The 21,384-nt window shown below is 40.6% G+C and overlaps 2 protein-coding genes across 2 annotated transcripts; both read left to right on the top strand.

Annotated features, from left to right (window-relative positions):
* The first annotated feature begins 876 nt into the window (after positions 1 to 876).
* LOC139464737 (uncharacterized) lies at positions 877 to 5,285 on the top strand. The gene is made up of 5 exons (XM_071246251.1): positions 877 to 940; positions 2,369 to 2,476; positions 3,150 to 3,437; positions 4,334 to 4,469; positions 5,063 to 5,285. Exons 3-5 carry the CDS (start codon positions 3,194 to 3,196, stop codon positions 5,283 to 5,285), a joined length of 603 nt encoding a protein of 200 aa, XP_071102352.1. The 5' UTR covers positions 877 to 940; positions 2,369 to 2,476; positions 3,150 to 3,193.
* Positions 5,286 to 5,577: 292 nt separating this feature from the next.
* Positions 5,578 to 20,902, top strand: LOC139465025 (uncharacterized). Its single transcript, XM_071246696.1, has 15 exons — positions 5,578 to 6,152; positions 7,027 to 7,192; positions 7,491 to 7,608; positions 8,662 to 8,856; positions 9,720 to 9,756; positions 10,647 to 10,913; positions 11,085 to 11,141; positions 11,607 to 11,776; positions 12,623 to 12,818; positions 14,732 to 14,851; positions 16,823 to 16,977; positions 17,270 to 17,389; positions 19,430 to 19,544; positions 19,860 to 19,953; positions 20,550 to 20,902. Exons 1-15 carry the CDS (start codon positions 5,639 to 5,641, stop codon positions 20,683 to 20,685), a joined length of 2,460 nt encoding a protein of 819 aa, XP_071102797.1. The 5' UTR covers positions 5,578 to 5,638; the 3' UTR covers positions 20,686 to 20,902.
* Positions 20,903 to 21,384: the final 482 nt, after the last annotated feature.

Here is a 21,384-nt window from a genome sequence, read left to right as displayed (position 1 = left end):
CTTCTCTTTTCCCTTATATGATAAGGAATATAGTTTAGGTTTAAGACCAACAAACTCCTCCATAGGGACACCTCCGAGTTCATCCTTCATCTTGGCTAGCACCTTGGCATTGGTTTTGGAATAGAGTGGATGTGATTTATCATAGTTACTGGTGTCAAACATATGCCGATGTTCTGCCATATCAGCGTACAAGTTTGGTGTTTCAATTAAATAGCACAAGGAATCTGTATCTGTGAAACACAGCTGTGCCTTCTCACCATACTTGAGCTTAATATGATTATAGTGAAAGTCATACATGACAATCTTTGACAGGTCCAAAATAGAAAAGCCTGCATAGACAGGTTGATTCAGATACAAGCTAGTCTTTTTCAGGTGAACAGATGCTAAATCTTCATTGAATATTTTGAACGCCTCAAAGGTGGGTTTAGCATATAATTTTTTCAAACGTTTGGATGAATTGACTAGTTCTACATTGACATGCTTCCTCACATTCATCATTGTCCTTCCAAACACTGAGTTATTAGCCAATTTAAAGAAAGCTTTATCCGTCTCGTTCTTAGCCTCTTTCCTTTTCTGGGTATTAAAATCTATATAGGGCTTCAACCATGTGGACTGTTTGAACTGAATAGCTCTGTGAATTTTAGACAGTTTCATACCCTGACTCAGATAAAACTGTAAGTTCCTATAATGCAGAACATACTTTTGCTTGTCATACAGATTTGGAACGAGTTTTCTGACAGGCTGTCCTTTGATACATAACTTTTCTTTGAGTTTCTTTGAATAATGAGATAACATGTCATCAGTGATTGTCATAGACTCTGGGGCTAAAGGATAATCATTGTGACTGTCATGTAACTGTTGGGGACTATTGGCGGCACCTGCATCGCTCCGAACACATGCAACTGTAGAACCGGATATCATGGGGCGACTTGTGGAGGATGTGAGTTGAAGTTGAGGTTTTTTCCATTAAATGGTTTATAGATTTCTATAACGCTGGAAATCCGCTGCTCGGTGTTGCGTCGCTTGAAGTCTTTGGATCCGCTGATTGAGAGATCGAATCACACATTCAATCGGATAATATGCCATGTTTTTTTGAGAACATATATAGGAGTGCAACCTTCTCCACATTTGACTTTCCTTTAACTTTATGCTGACATGCATTGGGCAACTGAAATACTCTTCAAAAGCAAATATATCACTCTTTGGCTTTCTGGCCAGATTAGTCCAGGCAAACTATGCTTGTATTAATGGCTCTGGGTGACAGTCTCGACGACTTGGCTGCTTGCGTGTTATTGTACCCCGACTGCAGGGGACGTTTCTCATTATGTCAATCACTGGTTTGTTTGATCCGGATTCGATTATATACAGCCCGCCGTCATATAGCTGAATACAGCGTTAAACAACAAATAAGATGAAAATTGTAAAAAGGTCGAAATAAATGTTGATATAAGTAAGTGTTTTTTATATGGTTGTCGATCGAGTATGATACAGTAATACAAACTATACAAAAGAAAATGAACATATTTTTCAGTTAACGAAAGGAGCTCCCTTCCTTTCTCGACTGATCGATTTGATTTGCCACCTTTCCTAGTCATACAAATCCACAGCAATCAAAATAAAGGCATTTCGTACGACCCGTAAAGATCCGGGGTAGAATAAGTCTTCAGCAACCCATGCTTGCCGTAAAAGGCGACCATGCTTGTCGTAAGAGGCGACTAACGGGATCGGTGATCAGGCTCGCTGACTTGGTTGATGCATGTCATCGATCCCAATTGCGTGGATGGATGCTCATTATATCAATCACTGGATTGTCTTGTCCAGACTCGATTATTTACAGACCGCCGTCATATAGCTGGAATCATGCTGAGTGCGGCGTTAAACAACCAACCAACTAAGAAGTTTTTTGCTCACCAAACGAAATCTTTATTCCTAGCAGATCATGTCTACATAAACATATCTACAGATCGTTGATCTTCCTTCAGTTGAGACATGTTTTGATCATTTTTATCGCCGGCTGTTAAGAGGCCAAGATGGGAAGTGATGATAGTATTTGGAACCAATGTCCTGAGTGAAAATGGAACATAAATTATCCGTGTGAAGTTAAGGTACAGATTAATTGCTTGATACAATTTACGTTGTAAGGCAATGGGTGCAAATTGATTCATCTGAATCAAATTGAACCATACTGGCAATTAGCTGCAGCCAAGAGAGGAAGACCTTTTGTTCAAAGAATCAAGAAAGTTAAGAAGCACATTTACAAATATATATATGAAGGTTACATGAGGTAAGACTTTTTGTTTTATATACGTATATAGGTCTGAATGTTTAATGTTCTTGTTTAATCTCATAATGACGTTTCTCTCTCCAGTGTCATGTAACTACAAGCGTCCATGTTTCCCCGGGGTTTGCCAAGGTAGTGGCAGTAGTGTTATATGCACCTGCCAGAGTGGTTTCGAAGGTCAATACTGCAAAACCTGTAAGTATGTCTTCTAAGGACTTCTGAAGAAAAAAAGAAAGGTTTATGTTGATTTTGGACTATCATTGTGGTACATAAAAATCCAGAGATTACCGATTTTGAAATCTACAACATACAGCTGTCCGAAAAAAGTGTGTTCATGTTCTCCCAACTTCTAAATGCCTGAAGGTGAGAACAGTACTAGTTAAACCTCGGTAGTATCTGTCAATATCTGGAAGATTAGTTATGTGAAGGTCTGCATATTTTGAAAGTGATATCATTGCTTCTAATATATCAGAGGCACGTACAGGTGACTCAGTCGTCTAAGGCGCTGCAATTTGCAAGCTCAATCCCTTAGGCATGCAGAAACCTATGATTGTGGGTTCGAATCCCGGATCGTCCCTTTACGTTTCTAGGTTTGTCAGCACCATCCCCGTGCTCATAAGTTTCACCAAAGTGGTCAACATCTGAGACCTGCATCACTTCGGGCTTTCTCCCTATATTAAGCTGACACGCCGTTAGTTAAACCCAACTTCCTCACTCACTCTCATTATTCATAAATCCTTACATTTGATTACCCGGACTATGTACTTGGCAACGTTATGGTTTGGAATAACCAGGTTTACACGATATACAAACCTCTTTGTTCGTGTAGAATCAGTCTTGTCAAACCACTAAATGTCTTCTTTTACAGTGACACAAGCTCAAGACCCACAAATTACACTGACAAGGGCACGAATGTCATTTTGGAGAAGGGGAGACAATTCCAATACGGAGATGTACGGTCTTTTGGTTGACGCCAGCAGTGCCAATGGAAGCACCATGTGGACCAACTTGCCAAAATTCAACATGTTGAATATGACAGCTGCTGTCATGTTCAACGGCGCATCACTTCTACCATTCCCGAGTTTCATTAAAGCCGCAGATACAGGCATTGTGAGCGCAGAGTTCCACCTTCAACAAGTGAAGAAAGATGTGCACGGTATGATCTGTTTGTTTGTTTGTTTGTTGTTTAACTCCACACTCGGCAATATTCCAGCTATATGACGGTGGTCTGTAAATAATCACGTCTGGACCAGACAATTCAGTGATGGACATCATGAGCATCGATCCACGCAATTGGGATACGATGACATGCATCAACCAAGTCAGCGAACCCGACAAGCATATATAGCCGCCTATTACGGCAAGCATATCATATCCAGCAGATGTACAGAAAACTCCTCATGTCACAGGACAATGTTTTACCCAAAGCAGTCATCACAACATGAACTGGAAAACAACAACAGACTGAGCAACCTTGCCCTGCTTGAAGCAACGTAGGCCCTGTTCCCCAAAACAGTGTCTGTTATATCAACATACTCGTATACTCTCATGCCAATACCTTGGGCTGAATGAGAATGAATACCTGTACATGTTCAAACCCTGGATCATGCAAACAAATGACGGAAATCGTAAGCAACGATCCACGCCATCGGGGCACGATGACACTGATCACTGATGATCACTGAGTTTGACCACTGAACTATTATGTTAAGTATGGGTACAGTTTACCGTTTGTGTACACAAGATCTCACATGCGGCTACACCTTAGAAACTGCAATCAGCATGCTATCGCTTGAAATAGGAATCCTTGAAAAATATTTTCTTTAAAGGTTTTATCATTTTTGAGGTCACCAAAATACTCCTTTCGTGTTGTTGCGAAGACGATGACAATCTCCTTTACCAGAGAAACTAAACAAGCTTTACTCTGAGCCATATTTCATTTCGCTTTCAGTCGTTTGTTGCATGCGCATCATAACCTCCAGAAACATAATTCTATAACGTATGGAACATGGTTTCATTTGTTAATGTCTGTGAACTTTTATTTCCGAATAGGTGGAACTGATGTGATTAACCTACATGAAGACTTGCCCTGTACAGAAGAAACGATTGACAGACAGCATCCTCGGTCACTTGTGAACTGTTTTGTTGACAAAGAGAACTTTGATCGGTTATTAGAAAATGGAGACAGGTACTCTTCTCTATATCATCTTCTTCCATGGGTCATGCTGGATAGGACACCACATGTATTGCTTGTATGGAATCATTCCAAATGTTGGCAATTCTCTACACTAAAATATACTCGAATGGTATATATGGCACTACTCATTTACAAAAGAGCTCAGAGAAATAATTGCATCATACAAACGTAAACTTTGTTATGAACATTATGAATAATCAAAGGGGAAAGTAAATATGATCATATTAATTTATTTAAAACTGAATTCTATCATAAAGTATGATGATCAGGTTATATGTCAGAAAATGTAAATAGCAATCTCCAGACCATGAACACAGCAAACCGGGTGTCAACGTAGACCAGAGTGGCGTGGTGCCGTTAACACATTGAAAGAGAAGGTCATAACTCAAAGCATATGTTCACAATGATAACCAAGGACATGATCACCATCAGCTTCAGTATAAATATTGTTTAATTCTCGATTCATCCAAGCTTTTTTGCAAATGAAGTATGATAACATACAGAAACATAGCGTATAGATATTGAGAAATATGAGATTTCTCGCTTTGTAATGTTAAACTGCTGTATCTGTTTATACTCCATAGACTGACAATCACCTTCAAGGTATCGAGTGGTGGATACAGACAGCTGTACGATTCAGGTTCTCATACGACCGCAGGGACTGAATATTTCCAGGGACACCTAGTTGAGAAATCTGTGGCATTCTACTTTGATTTCGATATGCCAGCCTACCAAAGTCCTGATCAAGCATTCCACTTAAGTCCCGAATTTACCAAGGTAGAATTTATTCCAACGTCTGATGATTAGACACAATGATCCAAGTGGGATGCATACGTGCGATCGCATTTAACTCCTGCGTATATCAAGAGGGAAGCTTAACAGGGAACAGCTGTCATGGACTTTCATTATCAGAAAGTCCAATTGCTGTCGACAAAATGAGCATAAGTTGTACCCAAAGGTTATAATATAGTCTCATTCTTTTTCTTACACTTTTATAGACGCCAATTACAATGCGATGGGAAGGTTGGGCCGATGCTGACTCTGGAATGTACAGGTACACTTGGGAAGCCTTCAAACTTGAACCCAATGGGGATGGAGACTTGAGGGAGGTGGATCCACTGAGACCTGTGATCCATCAACAATTTAAGCACACTACTCCCATGTCTCACCCTCTTCCTTATGCTCCTGGTGAACCAGGTATGTATTCCTTCATCCTTGAAGCTGTGGACAAGGCCAATAACTCTGTATACATGAGGAGGTTTGCCCTGTACGACAAAGAGTCAGAAGTGACCACTGATTTAAACCCTGCCCTAAACATATCTTCAGCTCAGCATGGAACGTGGTTCCCGTGGATTACAGATCTCTCCAACAATGTTGTTGTGAACTGGGAGAATCATTTCCTGAACTATGTACATGAAAACGGCAAATTTCTCAACAGAATCCTACCCTTCAATGTCAGGATTGTTGATGACCCCCCGATATTTAAGAGTGTGGCTAATAAGAGTGATGACCACGAAGGGAGAAGGACAACTGCTGCCATCCCAAACCTACGAGGTATTGTCCGGTTCCAGTGGACAATCGCCATCAATAAAACAGGAGGGGATATCAAACAGGCACCACCTAACTGGCATGACGCTGGATTGAGCACCTCCCTACAACTGAACCTAACTAAAGGTAACATGACAAATACCAAGCTTCTGACAACGATATAGACTTTCAATAAACAGTGGACAATTGCAGGCAGGCTTTGCCATTATAAATATATTACCCACAGGGGCGCGTACGTCAGAGAAAGTTTTTCTCTTTCTCGCGGAGGATTATCAATTTTGTAACACTGATTGTCATTAAACTTCAGTTTTTCTAGTTTTGTGAGAGTTGCTAATTGTCCTCAGCAACTTGTTGACATATCAGTGCATGTTCTGTTATAATTGAAAATAGCGTTGTCAGTTATTGTTGATGTATATATATGAAACTAAGTTTGACCAATGGATTGATACAGTCGATGTAGCTGTATTTGACGTCAAACACACGTTTTCTACATTTTCGTACAAAAAAGGATGGGTAGCCTGTAGATAAAACACTCTGAACTATGTGGGTTGTGAGTTTATGGTTACATTAGATATCTAACCATGACTTGGGATTTACAAAAATAATTCATTCGTGACAGATAATCAGTAATCAGTCCATTTATCCTGTAGCTCGAATAATATTCTCTCTGATGACACTGTTAAAGCAAAGCAATTATTACACCTGTAGGATATATATGGTAGAAATCCCCGTTTCCAGTATGAATCTTAACATTATATCCTGTCCTCGTAGTTGAGTGTTCCGAAAGTATACACGTCTCTGCAAATAGATTGTATCCTACTTTCTATAAAATGAAATTTCATTTGGTTTGGAAGCGTTATGTTTGTTTGCTTGTCCAAGATAATTTGAAACATTAAACAATTACTGTAAAGACTAAAATGAAATAAAATGGCACCTGATCCAATCTACATATTAAACTGCCCAGCAGTAACACTCACAAAGAATTACTTTTGTCTGACAGATAATGTCACGAGCGGCAGTACCCTCACAGTGTGGATCAAAGCCCGGGACATCCTCGACAACACGAAAGTGGACTCGAAAAGTGTTACCTGTGATTTCACTCCACCCCTGTTCAAGAACATGTTCTTCCACAGGAATCAACAGTCCAATATTCCTTTTAGTTCGAGGTAGGAAACTAAATAATTAATTAAACAATTAAGTTTATAGTTGAAGACACACGTAAGAGTACACAAGTGTTTATTATCGACACATTCTACAACCTACATGTAAGTGGTGTCTTGTTAGAGATCCAAGGGGACGCAATCTGCTGCGTCTCGATTATACCTCTTGTTATCTCAGCATCGTGCGCTCGTGTTCGCGGCGTCTCTCTCTCTCTCTCTCTCTCTCTCTCTCTCTCTCTCTCTGTGTGTAATGGTGTTATTTATAGGCGATTTGGGTCATTAATGTCCTTGTTTTGTTTGAAAGGTTGGAATTGACGGTACAGGACGAAGAGAGTGGACTTGGGCACGTGGAGATCAAGGTCACACAGAAAAGTAATGGCGCCTCCCTGACCAACAAAACAATACCGATGTCATCCATTCCTGTAAGTAGTGGTGATGGAGTGATTTGGTTTTACAGGTCTTTTAGCAAATTGCCAGCAATATCACCAAAATGGGGGTATCCAGGATCGAGCGAAAGCTTGAACCACTAGGCTACCAGCCGATGCGAGTATATCGTAAGCATGTGTTTAATCAGACACCACAACTCGGCATGTAGAATTACTTCCTATAACAATGCCAGGATCCGCTTGCCGTCGAGGTACATGACACGCAATCAAAAATTATCCTAACCTGATCACCCGATCTATCAAGTCGCCTCTTACGTGTAAGAATCGCCAAAGAACGTGTAGAATGCTGGGGACCAACCATCATTCTCGGAATTCTAATAGACGTAACATAAACATGAGGGTTTTCAAGAGAAGGACCTATATGCAGGTTTGTGAATATCATGTATATATCCAACATAACATGTACATGTCTATCGTATACATCCAAACCTCGATCCTGTGACAATCGGGGTTAGAATTGGTCTTCAGCAACTCATGCGTGTCGTAAAAGGCGTACCTGTGAAGATCCCGGTTATAATTGGTCTTCAGCAAACCATGCTTGTTGTAAAAGGCGACTAACGGTATCGTGTGGTCAGGCTCACTGACGTGACTGATGCATGTCAACGTATACAGATTGCGTGGCTCGATGCTCATGATATCACTCACTAGATTGTCTTGTCCAGACTCGATTATTTACTGACCGCAGTCATAAAGCAGTCATACAGCTGCACTGCAGCGCTCAAAAACAAACAAACAAAACGTAAGAGGCGACTAACAGGATTGACTGTAAGGCTCGCAGACATAGTTGATGCATGTCATCGTATCCCAATTACGTAGATCGATGCTCATGAAGTCAATCACTGCATTTCCTTGTCTCGATTATTTATAGACCGTCGTCATATAGCTGGAATATTGCTGAGTGCGGCGTTAAAAATCAGACAAACAAACGATCATAACCTCTATGATGATTCAGTTAATGAATACATTGCCATAAACCTATATCTTGTCCTACATGTGAAACCATATGGAAGTTCCAAGGGTATGTTTCAGATGTCCGGGTGCACTGACAGGGTCACTAAATGCTACTGCCCCAATTCCCTGGACGTATGTTACAATCGTGTCAGCACCGTCGACATCAGCAACTGTTGGTTGATGGTGTCAAAAGCATCCCTCCAGACAGCTGCTGTTGACCTGGAAGTTTACGTGGTCAACAGAGCAGGTCTTAGGACGTCCAAAGTGCTTCAGGTGAGCTACATCAGTCATCATCGATCACAGAAACATGTGGACCTGCATTGCAGCGAACCCTCGTTAGTCAGGACCCAGTTAGCCAGGACACCCTGTTTTCTGAACGCTAACTGCATCTACTCTTAAACAACGGGAACCTGGACATTAGCTATGATTCGTTATTGCGTGAACTTAATACGTCCAGATTCAGTGGGGGCTGTACCGACACCATTAAGGTGATTTCTCAGAATATTAACCTTCAGTCACAACTGAATCCAATGTCAACCCAAAACGCATTCACTTACTTGAAGTTAACATGGTTTTGAAATTGATTAATACACGTTCTAAGATGCATTCAAAACTTAGGATGAGGGTGTAGGCTAAATGGGTAGTGCTAAAGGTTTAATGGTTAGGGTTACTTCCAATAGTAAATTCCCCTGTCCTCGAGATCTACTCGATTCCGTTTAACATGGCACAGGAAAAACTACCCGTAGATATCGCAACCAGTCTTCACTCTCTGTCAGTAATCAGAAGGTAAAGAAGTAAGTAGAATTTGTATATATCGCAATGTCACCATGCTATACGGATCTGTTGAAAGAAATACGTATCTACAATAATAATGTGGGTACGTATATTACCCTAGCCTCAATAAACTCGGTGCAAATGCTCAAAGCGCTAACGTTCTGACCCAGGTCATTGGATCAGTGTGTACTAAATTTAGCACTCATGATCCAAAAATAAGTTTGACAATAACCATGTTGTCCTATTGTGTGTCATGTGATCACCTAATGGAGCAGAAACGCCAGTATTTGTGTGTGATTGGGAGATATGAATTGAAAGTCACATATATCAAAATATCATAATTGAAAATATTTGTTTTTCAGTTGACAAACCTTACATCACTGAACGGAACCGAAGCCTGTAAGGATGAATATTTGTTAAGTCTTGTCTTTAAAATTAATTTTGAAAATTTACGTTGCAGACATTTTTTACTTTTTCTCTCTGTAAAGTAAGGGTTTATACCTATTGTTGCATTACTACAGCTGTAGGGGCACGGGTGGCCCAGTCGTCTAAGTCGCCGCGATTTGCTGTGCAGAGTTGCGTCCTTTGGGCACGCCAGAAACCTATGATTGTGGGTTCGAATCCCGATTCGCCCCGATTATGTCTCTAGGTTTGTCAGCACCATACCCGTGCTTGTGGGTTCCATCGAAGTGGTAAACGTCTGAGACCTGCATCACTTTGGGCTTTCCTCCCACATTAAGCTGACACGCCGTGATATAACTGGAATACTGTTAAAAGCGGCGTTAAACCCAATTTACTCACTCATTACTACAGCTGTATGACGTATATTATATAGACATGCGGGGAATCAAACGATAGTCTTAGGCCAGGGGAGCTTACGCTTTAATCACAAGGCTACCCCGTCGCTCTATTTTCTATGTATGTACATGAACGTGTACTTGTCTTGTATGAGTGAATTTTGTTTAATGCCGCTTCAAAAAGTATTTCATGGCGTGTCAGCTTAATAGTGAAGGAAAGTGATGCGGGTATTAGCATTTTATCTCTTTGGTGAAACACACGGTCAGGTGTGGGGTCCTGACAAATCTAGAATCATTTTATGTGTTTTTGAACCGACCATCATTATATCCTGGCACGCCAAAGAGACGCAACTCTGCAATACTTAGCTGACTGGACCACCGCGGTCACCAACATGGCTTGAAATTCATGATATTTTACAATGAACTTAAGAGTACGTCTACTTATAGGAAAAAGAAGATGAAATTTTATCTAAATATAATTTGATATACCAGATTTTGGACCAATGGGAGTTAACACGGAGGAAATCAGCGATTCAAGTGTCCGTGTTACGTGGCATCACTCTCCGAGCTGCTATCCCCGGACCTTCATCTGGATTAACTACGAGTGGGACACTGGACATTCTGATATGATGAAGGTTTACAAGGACGCCAATTACTATGACCTGACCGACCTTGACCCTAGTAGAGCCTACACGGTCAGTGTAACCACTGACTATGGCGGAATCAAAAGTAAACCAGTCGCGGTATCCTTTAAGACTTGTGAGTACAACAGTCATGTATTTCTGATTGAAATAATGTTATTATATACTTATATTATGTTGCCTTCTTCGATTCACAAATTCTGTAAATGAATTTAAAATCACTACTCAGGAGTCAAGTACAAACTGATACTGCGTTTTTTTTATGAAAATGTTTTGAAAATGATTTCAGTTGATGCTCCGGCCCAACCCGGGATTGGCACAGGAGCGATTGCTGGAATAGCCATAGGTTGGTATTACTCTTGACTGCATCTGATTTCTTTCCGTAGTTGGCTACGAGTTGTGGGGTAGCCCTGAATATCCGGGTTTTACATTGTGTGAAGGGGGCACGGGTGGCCCAGTCGTCTAAACCGCCTCGATTCGCTGTGCAGAGTTGCGTCCCTTGGACACGCCAGAAACCTATGATTGCGGGTTCGAATCCCGGTTCGCCCCGATTATGTTTGTAGGTTTGTCAGCACCATACCCGTGCTCGTGGGTTTCACCGAAGTGGTAAACGTCTGAGACCTGCATCGCTTCGGGCTTTTTCCCACACATTAAGCTGACACGCCGCGATATAACTGGAATACTGTTAAAACCTAACTCACTCACTTACACATTGTGTGAAGCCTATTGCTGGTATCCCTGCTGTGATATTGCTGGCATATTGCTAAAAGTGTAAACCCAACTCACTCACTAAACCGCACTGTTGTTTCAGGGGCGCTGTTGATAGTAGTAGTACTAGGTGTAGGCATCTTCGTGTGGAAAACAGGGAAGGCAGCAGCCATGATGAAACGTCGGCGAAGTCGCTACACCACACGGCGCACATATCAGGAACCCCCTCGGGGAAAGCTGAACAATGCCGAAGCCAAAGTAAAGTCTTACCAGGTAATCCATACTCATTCCATCGATCTTCCTTAATGATTATTATTAATTAGATGTTTGCATTTGATTCATGATCAGTTGGTACCAATGGATACTGACCCTAACAATGTCAAAGCCCTTGCTGGTATTCAGCTCAATATTGAAAACTGTTTGGGCCGAGACAGTTATACTCTCTCACACACACACACACACACACACACACACACACACACACACACACACAACCACACACACAACCACACACACACACACACCACACAACCACACACGCACACACAACACACCACACACACGCACACACCACACACACACATTTTGATTTATCAATCCCTGAATTGAGAAGCTCCTCCGAGTCAGTCAAAGCCGAAAATACGTTTATTGTGCTTTCTTGACAACAAATGTATGTACCGCATGTGGATTTATTTACGTTGGTGAGACACAACCAATTATTTACCAATTTAAATTCTGAAAATTTCTTGTGAATATGGAAAGGGTTTTATCGATTATAATTACAATGTGTACTCTAACGAAATTCAATGTTGCTGAGTGTGAATTTTACGAAAATTATAATTATAATAAAAATAATAATTATTATTATTATTATTATTATTATTATTATTATTATTCACGCATATGATGCTGCAGGTCTTAGAGCACGGGTACGTTGCTCACAAACCAAGAATCATAGCCAGGGCGAATCTGGGATTCGACCCCGATCGTAGGATTCTGGCACGCCAAATGGTACGCAACTCAGCACTGCGAATTGCCGCGTCGTAAACGACTTGGTCACCCGTACTCCCTCTAAAGCCACAGTTATTGATCAAGCAAAGCTGTTTCTATTTCTTGCAGAACAATGCGTACAATGCGGATGATGACATCTACCTGTACGGCAGTATGGAGTTCGGGTTGGAGCAACCCTGGTACATCTCCAAGGATAATCTCAAGTTGCAGCAGGAGCTGCAGGTTGGCAAATTTGCTCGGATACTCAAGGCCACGCACAAACATGGCGCAAAGTCAACAGAGGTGGTGGCTAAAGTGCTAAAAGGTACATGTTGAAACCCAATCTCATTAAAATCAGATCTTAGTTCTCGCTGAACAAAGATCGAAGGACATCCCATTACGGGTCACGTCAGAACGACCTTTCATCCGACCAATCCTGAAAGTGACAGTCGGAATGTGTTTTCTAATCATGCAACCTCGAAAATGTTAGCACGGGGTATTCCGAACGACAGTAACGGCCCGTACGACTGATTCCGTCCAAATTATCGTCTATCTCTTGCATCCGTGTAAACATTTGAACGGAGGAGGCGTTGCAAAGTACGTGGAAAGCAGTGCCATATAATGTCAACCATACATTAGACATTCCGGAGTGTTCGTTTGTTCAGTTTTCAAAATTTTAATCGAGAACTGTGTCAACATATCTTTCAACCGTAGTCTGAAATGGAAGTCGCCAGGTTAAAGCGAGTGCCGTAAAGCTAGAGAAAGCTGCTTTCTAATTGGCTGATGTCAACCTCCTGTTAGTCATTTCAGTCGCCGGTCAAAATTCGCGAAAGGTCGTTCTGACGTGACCCGTAATGCGATGTCCTCAGATCTTTGTTTTTAGCGATAGCGAGAAATAAGATGATCTTATTATAATGAGATTGTGTTGAAACCATAAAGTATGTACGAGAGAAAGGCGCTACTGATGCCTTAGTGATCTAAGCTGTAAAATTTTGCTGTGCCGATTTAGGTCCTTAAGCCGAACATGGATCCGCTGATCACAGGTTTAAATTCCACATTCGTCCAGATAATGATCCTTCGTCTGTCCCCACAGGTGTAGGTTGGTTTCAAAATGCAAAGGTTTGCGTTACTGGGACCCATGATCATCGCACCTGGGCACGTCTAAGGGACGTAACTCCTCACAGACAAAGAGGCCAACGAAAACGCACTGACATTTTCTGTGTAAAAGTGGTAGATGGTTCAAATCTCACATACTCAGATATTAATATTTTGAATCCAAACAAGCGCTTGTCTATGACGCATTTTGTGTTATTAGCATTGCTCCGACATTAAACTAGCACTCATGATATACATGTTACTGAAATACAAAGTACATAACTGAAAATTAAGTAAAACAAATATTCGGTGACACTAATTTAAAAATATTTACCTCTGGGTTTCGGGGATTGGGGATTAGGATATGTCCCTAGTAGACCTTGATGGTCGTGCGCAGCAACCAAATGTCCTTGTGGTTAGGTTTGGTTTCGTCTGGTCTGAACTCAGTTATGAAAAGGCCGCCATCATGTTACTTAAATATAGCAGTAAGCGATGTTGAAAAACAAACAAACAAAATAAAGGTAACGTGTTCATTCTCAACCTTATTAGCAGTATGGTGGTCTGTTTGGGTGTTTAATGTCGTGATATAAGTGAATAAAAGTGTCAAGTCCTTCAATCAGTAATATTTCAGCAATAACAATGTGTATTTTTATTAATCCACAATTACAAGCACGTCAAAAGCGCACTAGTATTATCCCATCGATAAGTCATTGTGCTCTTGGGAGTATTAAACCCAAGCTGCCCTACGAGGTGACAGTCACATCGCCATCTCAATCTACCGGGTACCCATTCACTGCTGGGTGAAGAGAGGCATGTTTCGAACAAAGTCTCTTGCCTAAAAAGACACGTGTTCCATTGTGGGACAGGACTGAAGACCTAGAAAAAAACTCTTAGGAGTCAAGCTTGCTAAAGACGGTCATCTCCTCGACCAACGGTGCTTACAAATAAATTTGTCTGATCATGATGTGTCGCTTTCGCCTGTATGATAATATGGTGCTATGCGATAAGCCACACTTAAATATCACATCGATTTATATTTAAGATAGGTTGTTAATATTTGAGTGCACACCCCTTGTTTATAATATTGACCAATGGATAAATTTTCAAAACTACACGCATTGTTGATCACTTGCTAAATTCCAGATGAGGTGAATGATGCCAGCAGACTTATGATGTTGGCAAAGATCAACTTTGCAGCAACCCAGGTTGGAGAACACAGAAATGTCCTGAAATTTATCGGGGCAGTTGTCAACAATGATGCATGTATGTATTCATTTTAATGTCAAATCACATCAATGCTATTGTAGTGTTCACATTTGTGAGTGAGTGAGTTGGGTTTAACGCCGCTTTTAACATTATTCCAGTTATATCGCGGCGTGCCACCTTAATGTAAGAGGAAAGCCCAAAGTGATGCAGGTCTCAAACGTTTACCACTTCGGTGAAATCCACGAGCACGGGTATGGTGCTGACAAACTTAGAAACATAATTGGGGCGAACCGGGATTCGAACCCACAATCATAGGTTTCTGGCGTGCCCAAGGGACGCAACTCTGCACAGCGAATCGCGGCGCCTTCGACGACTGGGCCACCCGTGCCCCCGTTCACATTTGTGTTTGCTCTGGGAATAGTTTGGCAATCACGAGATCACACTGTGACGGGTTCATTATCATTAGAATTAAAATGATAGGACTATTATTTGACGGTTCAATATACAAAACGGGCTATAGACGGCAAGTATCCATAGTCAGGCTACACCGGGGACCATGGCGACTTAACGTATCTCTGCTACCTGCATGGCACCCCAGCAAGGCTTACAACATCCCCCCCCCCCCACCCCCTGCTGGGGAACTGTGGAAGAAATAAAAATACTTTAAAAGACGTGATCGTCTGATGCCCTCGAATTGATCGAACGTCTGCCCGTAGAGCGGAAGGTCAATGGTTCAAACCATTACCGCGTCTTACTAAAAGACGTTAAAACATGGTACTTAGTCTTACCCTGGCGCTCCGCATTTAAGGAATAAAACAAGGAAAGGTCTGGTTAGTATAATGTTTATGAGTGGGGTATTCATGTTATTCATGTTCATTTATGTTATGTCGGATAGGTATTCTCAGATCCAAATATTATAAGGTACAGATCGAGATCGGATGCCACACAGCGCGACAGATTCCGGAACCGATTCCGATCTCGTCGCGGTGAATATGATCCCCGACCTTAGGCTATTTATTGTTTAATTTAAGTGTAAGTATTTCAAACACCCTTAACGAAATTATATGCTTTAAAGCGTTTGTTTATTTGTTTGTTGTTTAACGCCGCACTCAGCAATATTCCAGCTATATGACGGCGGTCTGTAAAATAATCGAGTCTGGACCAGACAATCCAGTGATTGACATCATGACCATCGATCCATGCAATTGAGATCGATAACATGTATCAAATAAGTCAGCGAGCCTGACCACCCGATCCCGTTATTCGCCTTTTACGACAAGCATAGTCGTCTTTTACGGCATGTATGGGTTGCTGAAGACCTATTCTATCCCGGAATCTTCACGGGTCTCTGAGATCGGTGATGACAAAGCCCGTGTTGGATTGGTGAAAAAGGTATAGTTATGTTTGTTTGTTTGTTTTTTGTTTAACGCCGCACTCGGCAATATTCCAGCCGTATGACGGCGGTCTGTAAATAATCGAGTCTGCACCCGACAATCCAGTGATTGACATCATGAGCATCAATTCACGCAACTGGGACATGATAACATGTATCAACCAAGTCAGCGAGTCTGACCATCCGATTCCGTTAGTAGCCTCTTACGACAAGCATAGTCGCCTTTCACGGTAAGCATGGGTCGCTGAAGACCCCGGATCGTTACGGGTCAGGTATGGTCATGTATCCTACTGTTCCATATATATATATACTTAACTATATCCACGTTCGCGATCCGTCTCAATCACATTATGAAAGGAAAACGATTGTATCCTGATTGTATTCCAACAGAATCTCGATCAATTCTGAACCGATCTGATTCCGATCTGGTCGCGAAAGGATCGCGGTTGAGGGACGTTTATGTTTGAGTCGCGACATGGTTGCAAGAGTGTTATAGCCAGCACCTCGCTTCCTGACGATAGGTACAGATCTAGAACCCTCTCGCGATCCGAATCCGATCTGGTCGTAATAGGCTCGCGATCTATGGATCTATGGAAGTGCAGTATAGGTATTTCAGTATTTGTATTGCTTTACAGTGGGACCTATGATGGTCCTAGAAATCTGCAGAAAGGGACAGCTGGACAAATGGTTATCAAGTCACCAGAATAAGATCAACGATGAAATCATGGAGAAGGTCAACCTGTTTGCCCTCGGAGTAGCTCGGGGCATGGCTTACCTGGCCGACAAGGGCGTGAGTTGTACCCAAAGCTAAAGTCCTTCAACGTTAAGGGGACGTTACGGAGGGGCCGTTACGGCTTATGTGTTTTGATCAGAATGGTTTTGGTGAAATTTATATTATTCCAGTGAAAATTCGGAAAAAGAAAAATCGTAACGATGATCCATTGGTTTTATTCTTTAGAACGTTCAGTAATTTTTTTTTAGAAATAAATTTGGTATGGATTTCTTAGCACAGTCCATTTACCCTGAAAAATTGAATTGATATTATATTTTTTATTGTATCTTTGCTATTTCAAATGACACAGATAGTTCATCGGAAGCTAGGGGCCCGCAACTGCCTTCTCACATCCTCCGACGAGGTCAAGGTCACAGGATTTGGTCCCTGTAAATTGGAAGAGGATGGTGAAGACAACAATGCTAAATCGGTGTGTTTTAAAAACAACAACATTTCTCAACTAAGCTACCAATAACACCAACCATCGTCATTAGGCTGACATGAATCAACACAACTTCGTGAAATATTAGAATTTGGATTGGTTGTTGTAACACGTTGTTTATCATAAAATGAATATATCTCAGCTGTCATTTAAACAGAATGATGGACGACCTATAAAGCCCGAAGAGATACATTACCCGCCATCTTGCCTATGGGATTTTAATTAAAATTAGATTTGATAGATCTGCTTATACGTTTCTGCAAATTGCATCAGCGTGAACTCATTGTCGCGTGCAGTGTTATAGTGAAAGATCATTCGTTAGAGTTAGTGACCCGTGAAGATCCGGGTAGAATTTCGAATCTTTGTGGGTTTTTTTGTTTTTTGTTGTTTAACGTCGCACTCAGCAATATTCCAGCTATATGACGGCGGTCTGTAAATAATCGATCCGGGATAGAATATGTCTTCAGCAACCCATGCTTGCTGTAAAAGGCGACTATGCTTGTTGTGAAAGGCGACTAACGGGATCGGGTGGTCAGGCTCGCTGACTTCGTTGAGGCATGTCCCAATTGCGTGGAACGATGCTCATGATGTCAAATACTGGATTGTCTGGTACATCGATTATTTACAGACCGCTGTCGTATAGCTGGAATATTGCTGAATGCGGCGTTTAACAACAAAGAAACAAATCAAACGTTAGAGTTAGTTCAATCCTAATACTTTTGAGGATAGTTGAGTTGAAGATACGAAAGAAAAATTCATTCCCCCACTCACGTCAGAGGCACACATGTACGGTGGCCCATAAGGGACATGGAGTCTGTTTTTCAATATTTTGATGTTTCACTAACTTTTATCGCTACCCTTTGCAAATTAACACAATTTTTCATACAAATATGTTATAAACCATGTAAAAAAACAACCGAAGCATGGAAAATGTACTTTCAAGTAGCTACTGAGTCGATGAAATGTGAAGAGAAAATGTCAAAAACTAAAAAGGAAATGTCAAAAACTAAAATGGAAATGTCAAAAACCAAAACGAAAAGGTCAAAAACTAAAATGAAACCATAGAAAACTATTTCCACCGCGGTGTAAATATTATCACCGCGGTGGAAATATTTTTCTGTATATTCATTTTAATTTTTGACATTTTCGCTTTTGTTTTTGACATTTCCATTTTAGTTTTTGACATTTTCGTTTCACTTTTCAGCGATTCAATATCTTCTTTAAACATGATTTATCACATATTTATAAGACAAATGGTGTTAATTTGCAAAAGGTAACGATAAAAGTATGTGAAATATCAAAATATTGAAAAACAAACTCCATGTCCCTTATGGGCCACCGTACACATGCATATCCAGAGGCATCAGTGTGCAGTAGTATCATATTGTACACTTACAAACAATATTTCAAAGTATTCTTATCAATACTACAACGCCCAATTTTTGCTTCATCTCCCTTACAGTGATAGCAGTATCGCTAGCAATTGAATCTGCGGGCATAGGCAAGGGGTGGGCTATATGCTTTGTTTTGTCATGATAATGTGTAACACTGGTATGAGTGGTTGACTTTCTTCCACAGACATTCTTTCACCATGGTTCCTACAAAACTTGCATTTCAGCCTTCAGGCTAAAAGTAGGGCTAAAGTGTGGTTTCAAGCAGATTTACTAGAAAATCCTTCATTTCGTTGTAAAAATGTACTTCAAATTACACTATAAGAATAAAATCCACATCACAGTGTTTCAACATAATTGACCGATGAAGAAACGGACTTATCTTCAATTCAAGCCACAATATCTACAAGAAAAAGAGACTGAAATTATGTCTCAAAACTACCTGTCCAGTGCCTTTGAAGAGTGATGAATATTGTGATGAATATTATTTATTGGATATTGGATATTTCGTAATTCTTCTCGATCTCTCTTACCGTATATAATACTGATATCCGACCGAAGTGCTACACACAACATGTATCTCACGAGTAGTGTAACATGAAATACAATGGCACGTTATCACATACCTATTTTCCAGGATAAAATCCCTGTGAAGTGGACGGCTCCAGAGTGTCTCCAGTCCCTGAAGGAAGCCAATGAGAAGAGTGACATCTGGTCCTTTGGCATCACTATGTGGGAGATCTTCAGTATGGGTAAGACATGTTTATATCTTTAAACTTCTTCTACTTGGTTCTTGTATTTTTGTAATCATTTTCCGATAGGAAGCTTCATTTTTTTATTTAACCTGTCTTGGCGAAATCAATGCTCAACGTGATTTTGGAATCTTAAATTAAAAAAAGAGTAGTAATAGTACTTCCTGTTTTGTTTTCAAAGATCTATGTCAAGCCCATGGCAGATAGGGAATAAAAATATTCTTGCATCCTGTGAGGATGATTTACGTTCATAAGACATGATCTCAAGAACGTTTCTACAGTGAGAACGATAATCACGTTTGAACCCACCAACAGGCAAAACTCCATACGATGGTGTAAGAAGCCGAGATCTGCCTGCAAAGATTCGAAACGGACATCGTCTCAAGAAACCCGAGTTTGCAGAAGACGTGTAAGTGGCTTTGTTAATACACTGTCGGGCAAACGAAAGTATACAACCCTGCGTGGTGGTGGTGGTGGTAAAAAGGTAAAACAAACAAAAATTGTTAAAATAAAAAGATTTCACCCCAGGTACCGTTTTGGTAACGTTTGTAATTATTGGTCAAATCCAATATTTTAAGTGTATACTATACCCAGGAGTTTAAATAACCAATAAAACACATTATTGTCACTGTGTACAGAAGGTGTCTGAATTTTTTACTTGGTTTACGGATCCACCGATCCTGATATTCAGGAAGGTGGTAGAAATCAGTTTAAAGCTTTTCTATTACCACTAAGTTCACTTGTTTGTTGTTTAACGCCGCACTCAGCAATGTTCCAGCATATCGACGGAGGTCAGTAAATAATTGAATCTGGACCAGACAATTCAGTGATTGACATGAGCATCGATCTACGCAAATGTGATACGGTGACATGCATCAACGAAGACAGCCAGCCTGGCCACTCGATCCCGTATTGCTGAAACATTGCTGAGTGCGGCGTTAAACAAAAACAAAACATAACATTTTGATGCTCCGGTGATGTGAACTAATCGTTCTATATTTACAGTCACTTCGAACTTATGCAAACTTGCTGGAAGAGCTCTCCCCAAGCACGGCCTACATTTTCGGAGGTGTTGGGGAAACTGCAGGCGCTATTTGGGCTCACTCCTTCATCTGATGAAACCTATTACTACGCTAATTAGGTTAATGAAGAACAGAACAGAGAAACTGTACATATTTTATAACTACTGCTTATGCTGAAATTATTTTGCTTTTAAGTCACTTTTGAATATGCTTATACCGTTGCTGTTTTGCTTGTGTTAACAGTATTTTATCCTCGTCTTTAGTTCAAGATCCGTGTTGCTTTCATATAATCATAATCACAATCATGATCATAATAATGATATTATTTTATAATTAGTAGGCGTAGTTGTCACTATTGATACTTATTACATGTTTGACAATGTTCAATTTGACAGCGATTCGGAAGTCTAAGAAAGAAGTTGTATATAATTTTGCTTTCTTCCACATTATGATGTAATAATTTCATGAATTTAAATTCATTGTGTGTCACGTAATATGTCACTCTTGAAGTCATGTGTTTACTCTATGGACAAGCATCAGGATGACCCTTTTGGGTGTTAACCTTCATATTGATGTAAATGTTATATCATGTGATGACTAGGCAACAGTTTGCCTACAATTAAGATCAATTAACATTTTTGTGATCAACACTGTCTTCGCAACACTTAGATTATTAGACAGTGCCAACTCTTCAAATATTCCGATTAAATATTCTAACCTCCTGGCTAACTTATATCAAAGAAGTGTTGGCTCCATGTCAAACCCTCAATACAATTTACTATTTTCCAAAGGATGCAGGCAGGTGTTGTTAGAAGCCC

The sequence above is a fragment of the Haliotis cracherodii genome, unplaced genomic scaffold, assembly GCF_022045235.1.
Source record: "Haliotis cracherodii isolate W230 unplaced genomic scaffold, xgHalCrac1.p SCAF_17, whole genome shotgun sequence".
NCBI lineage: Eukaryota > Metazoa > Mollusca > Gastropoda > Lepetellida > Haliotidae > Haliotis > Haliotis cracherodii.
Note: the sequence above shows the minus strand (reverse complement) of the source record. Positions and strands in the feature narration are given on the sequence as shown.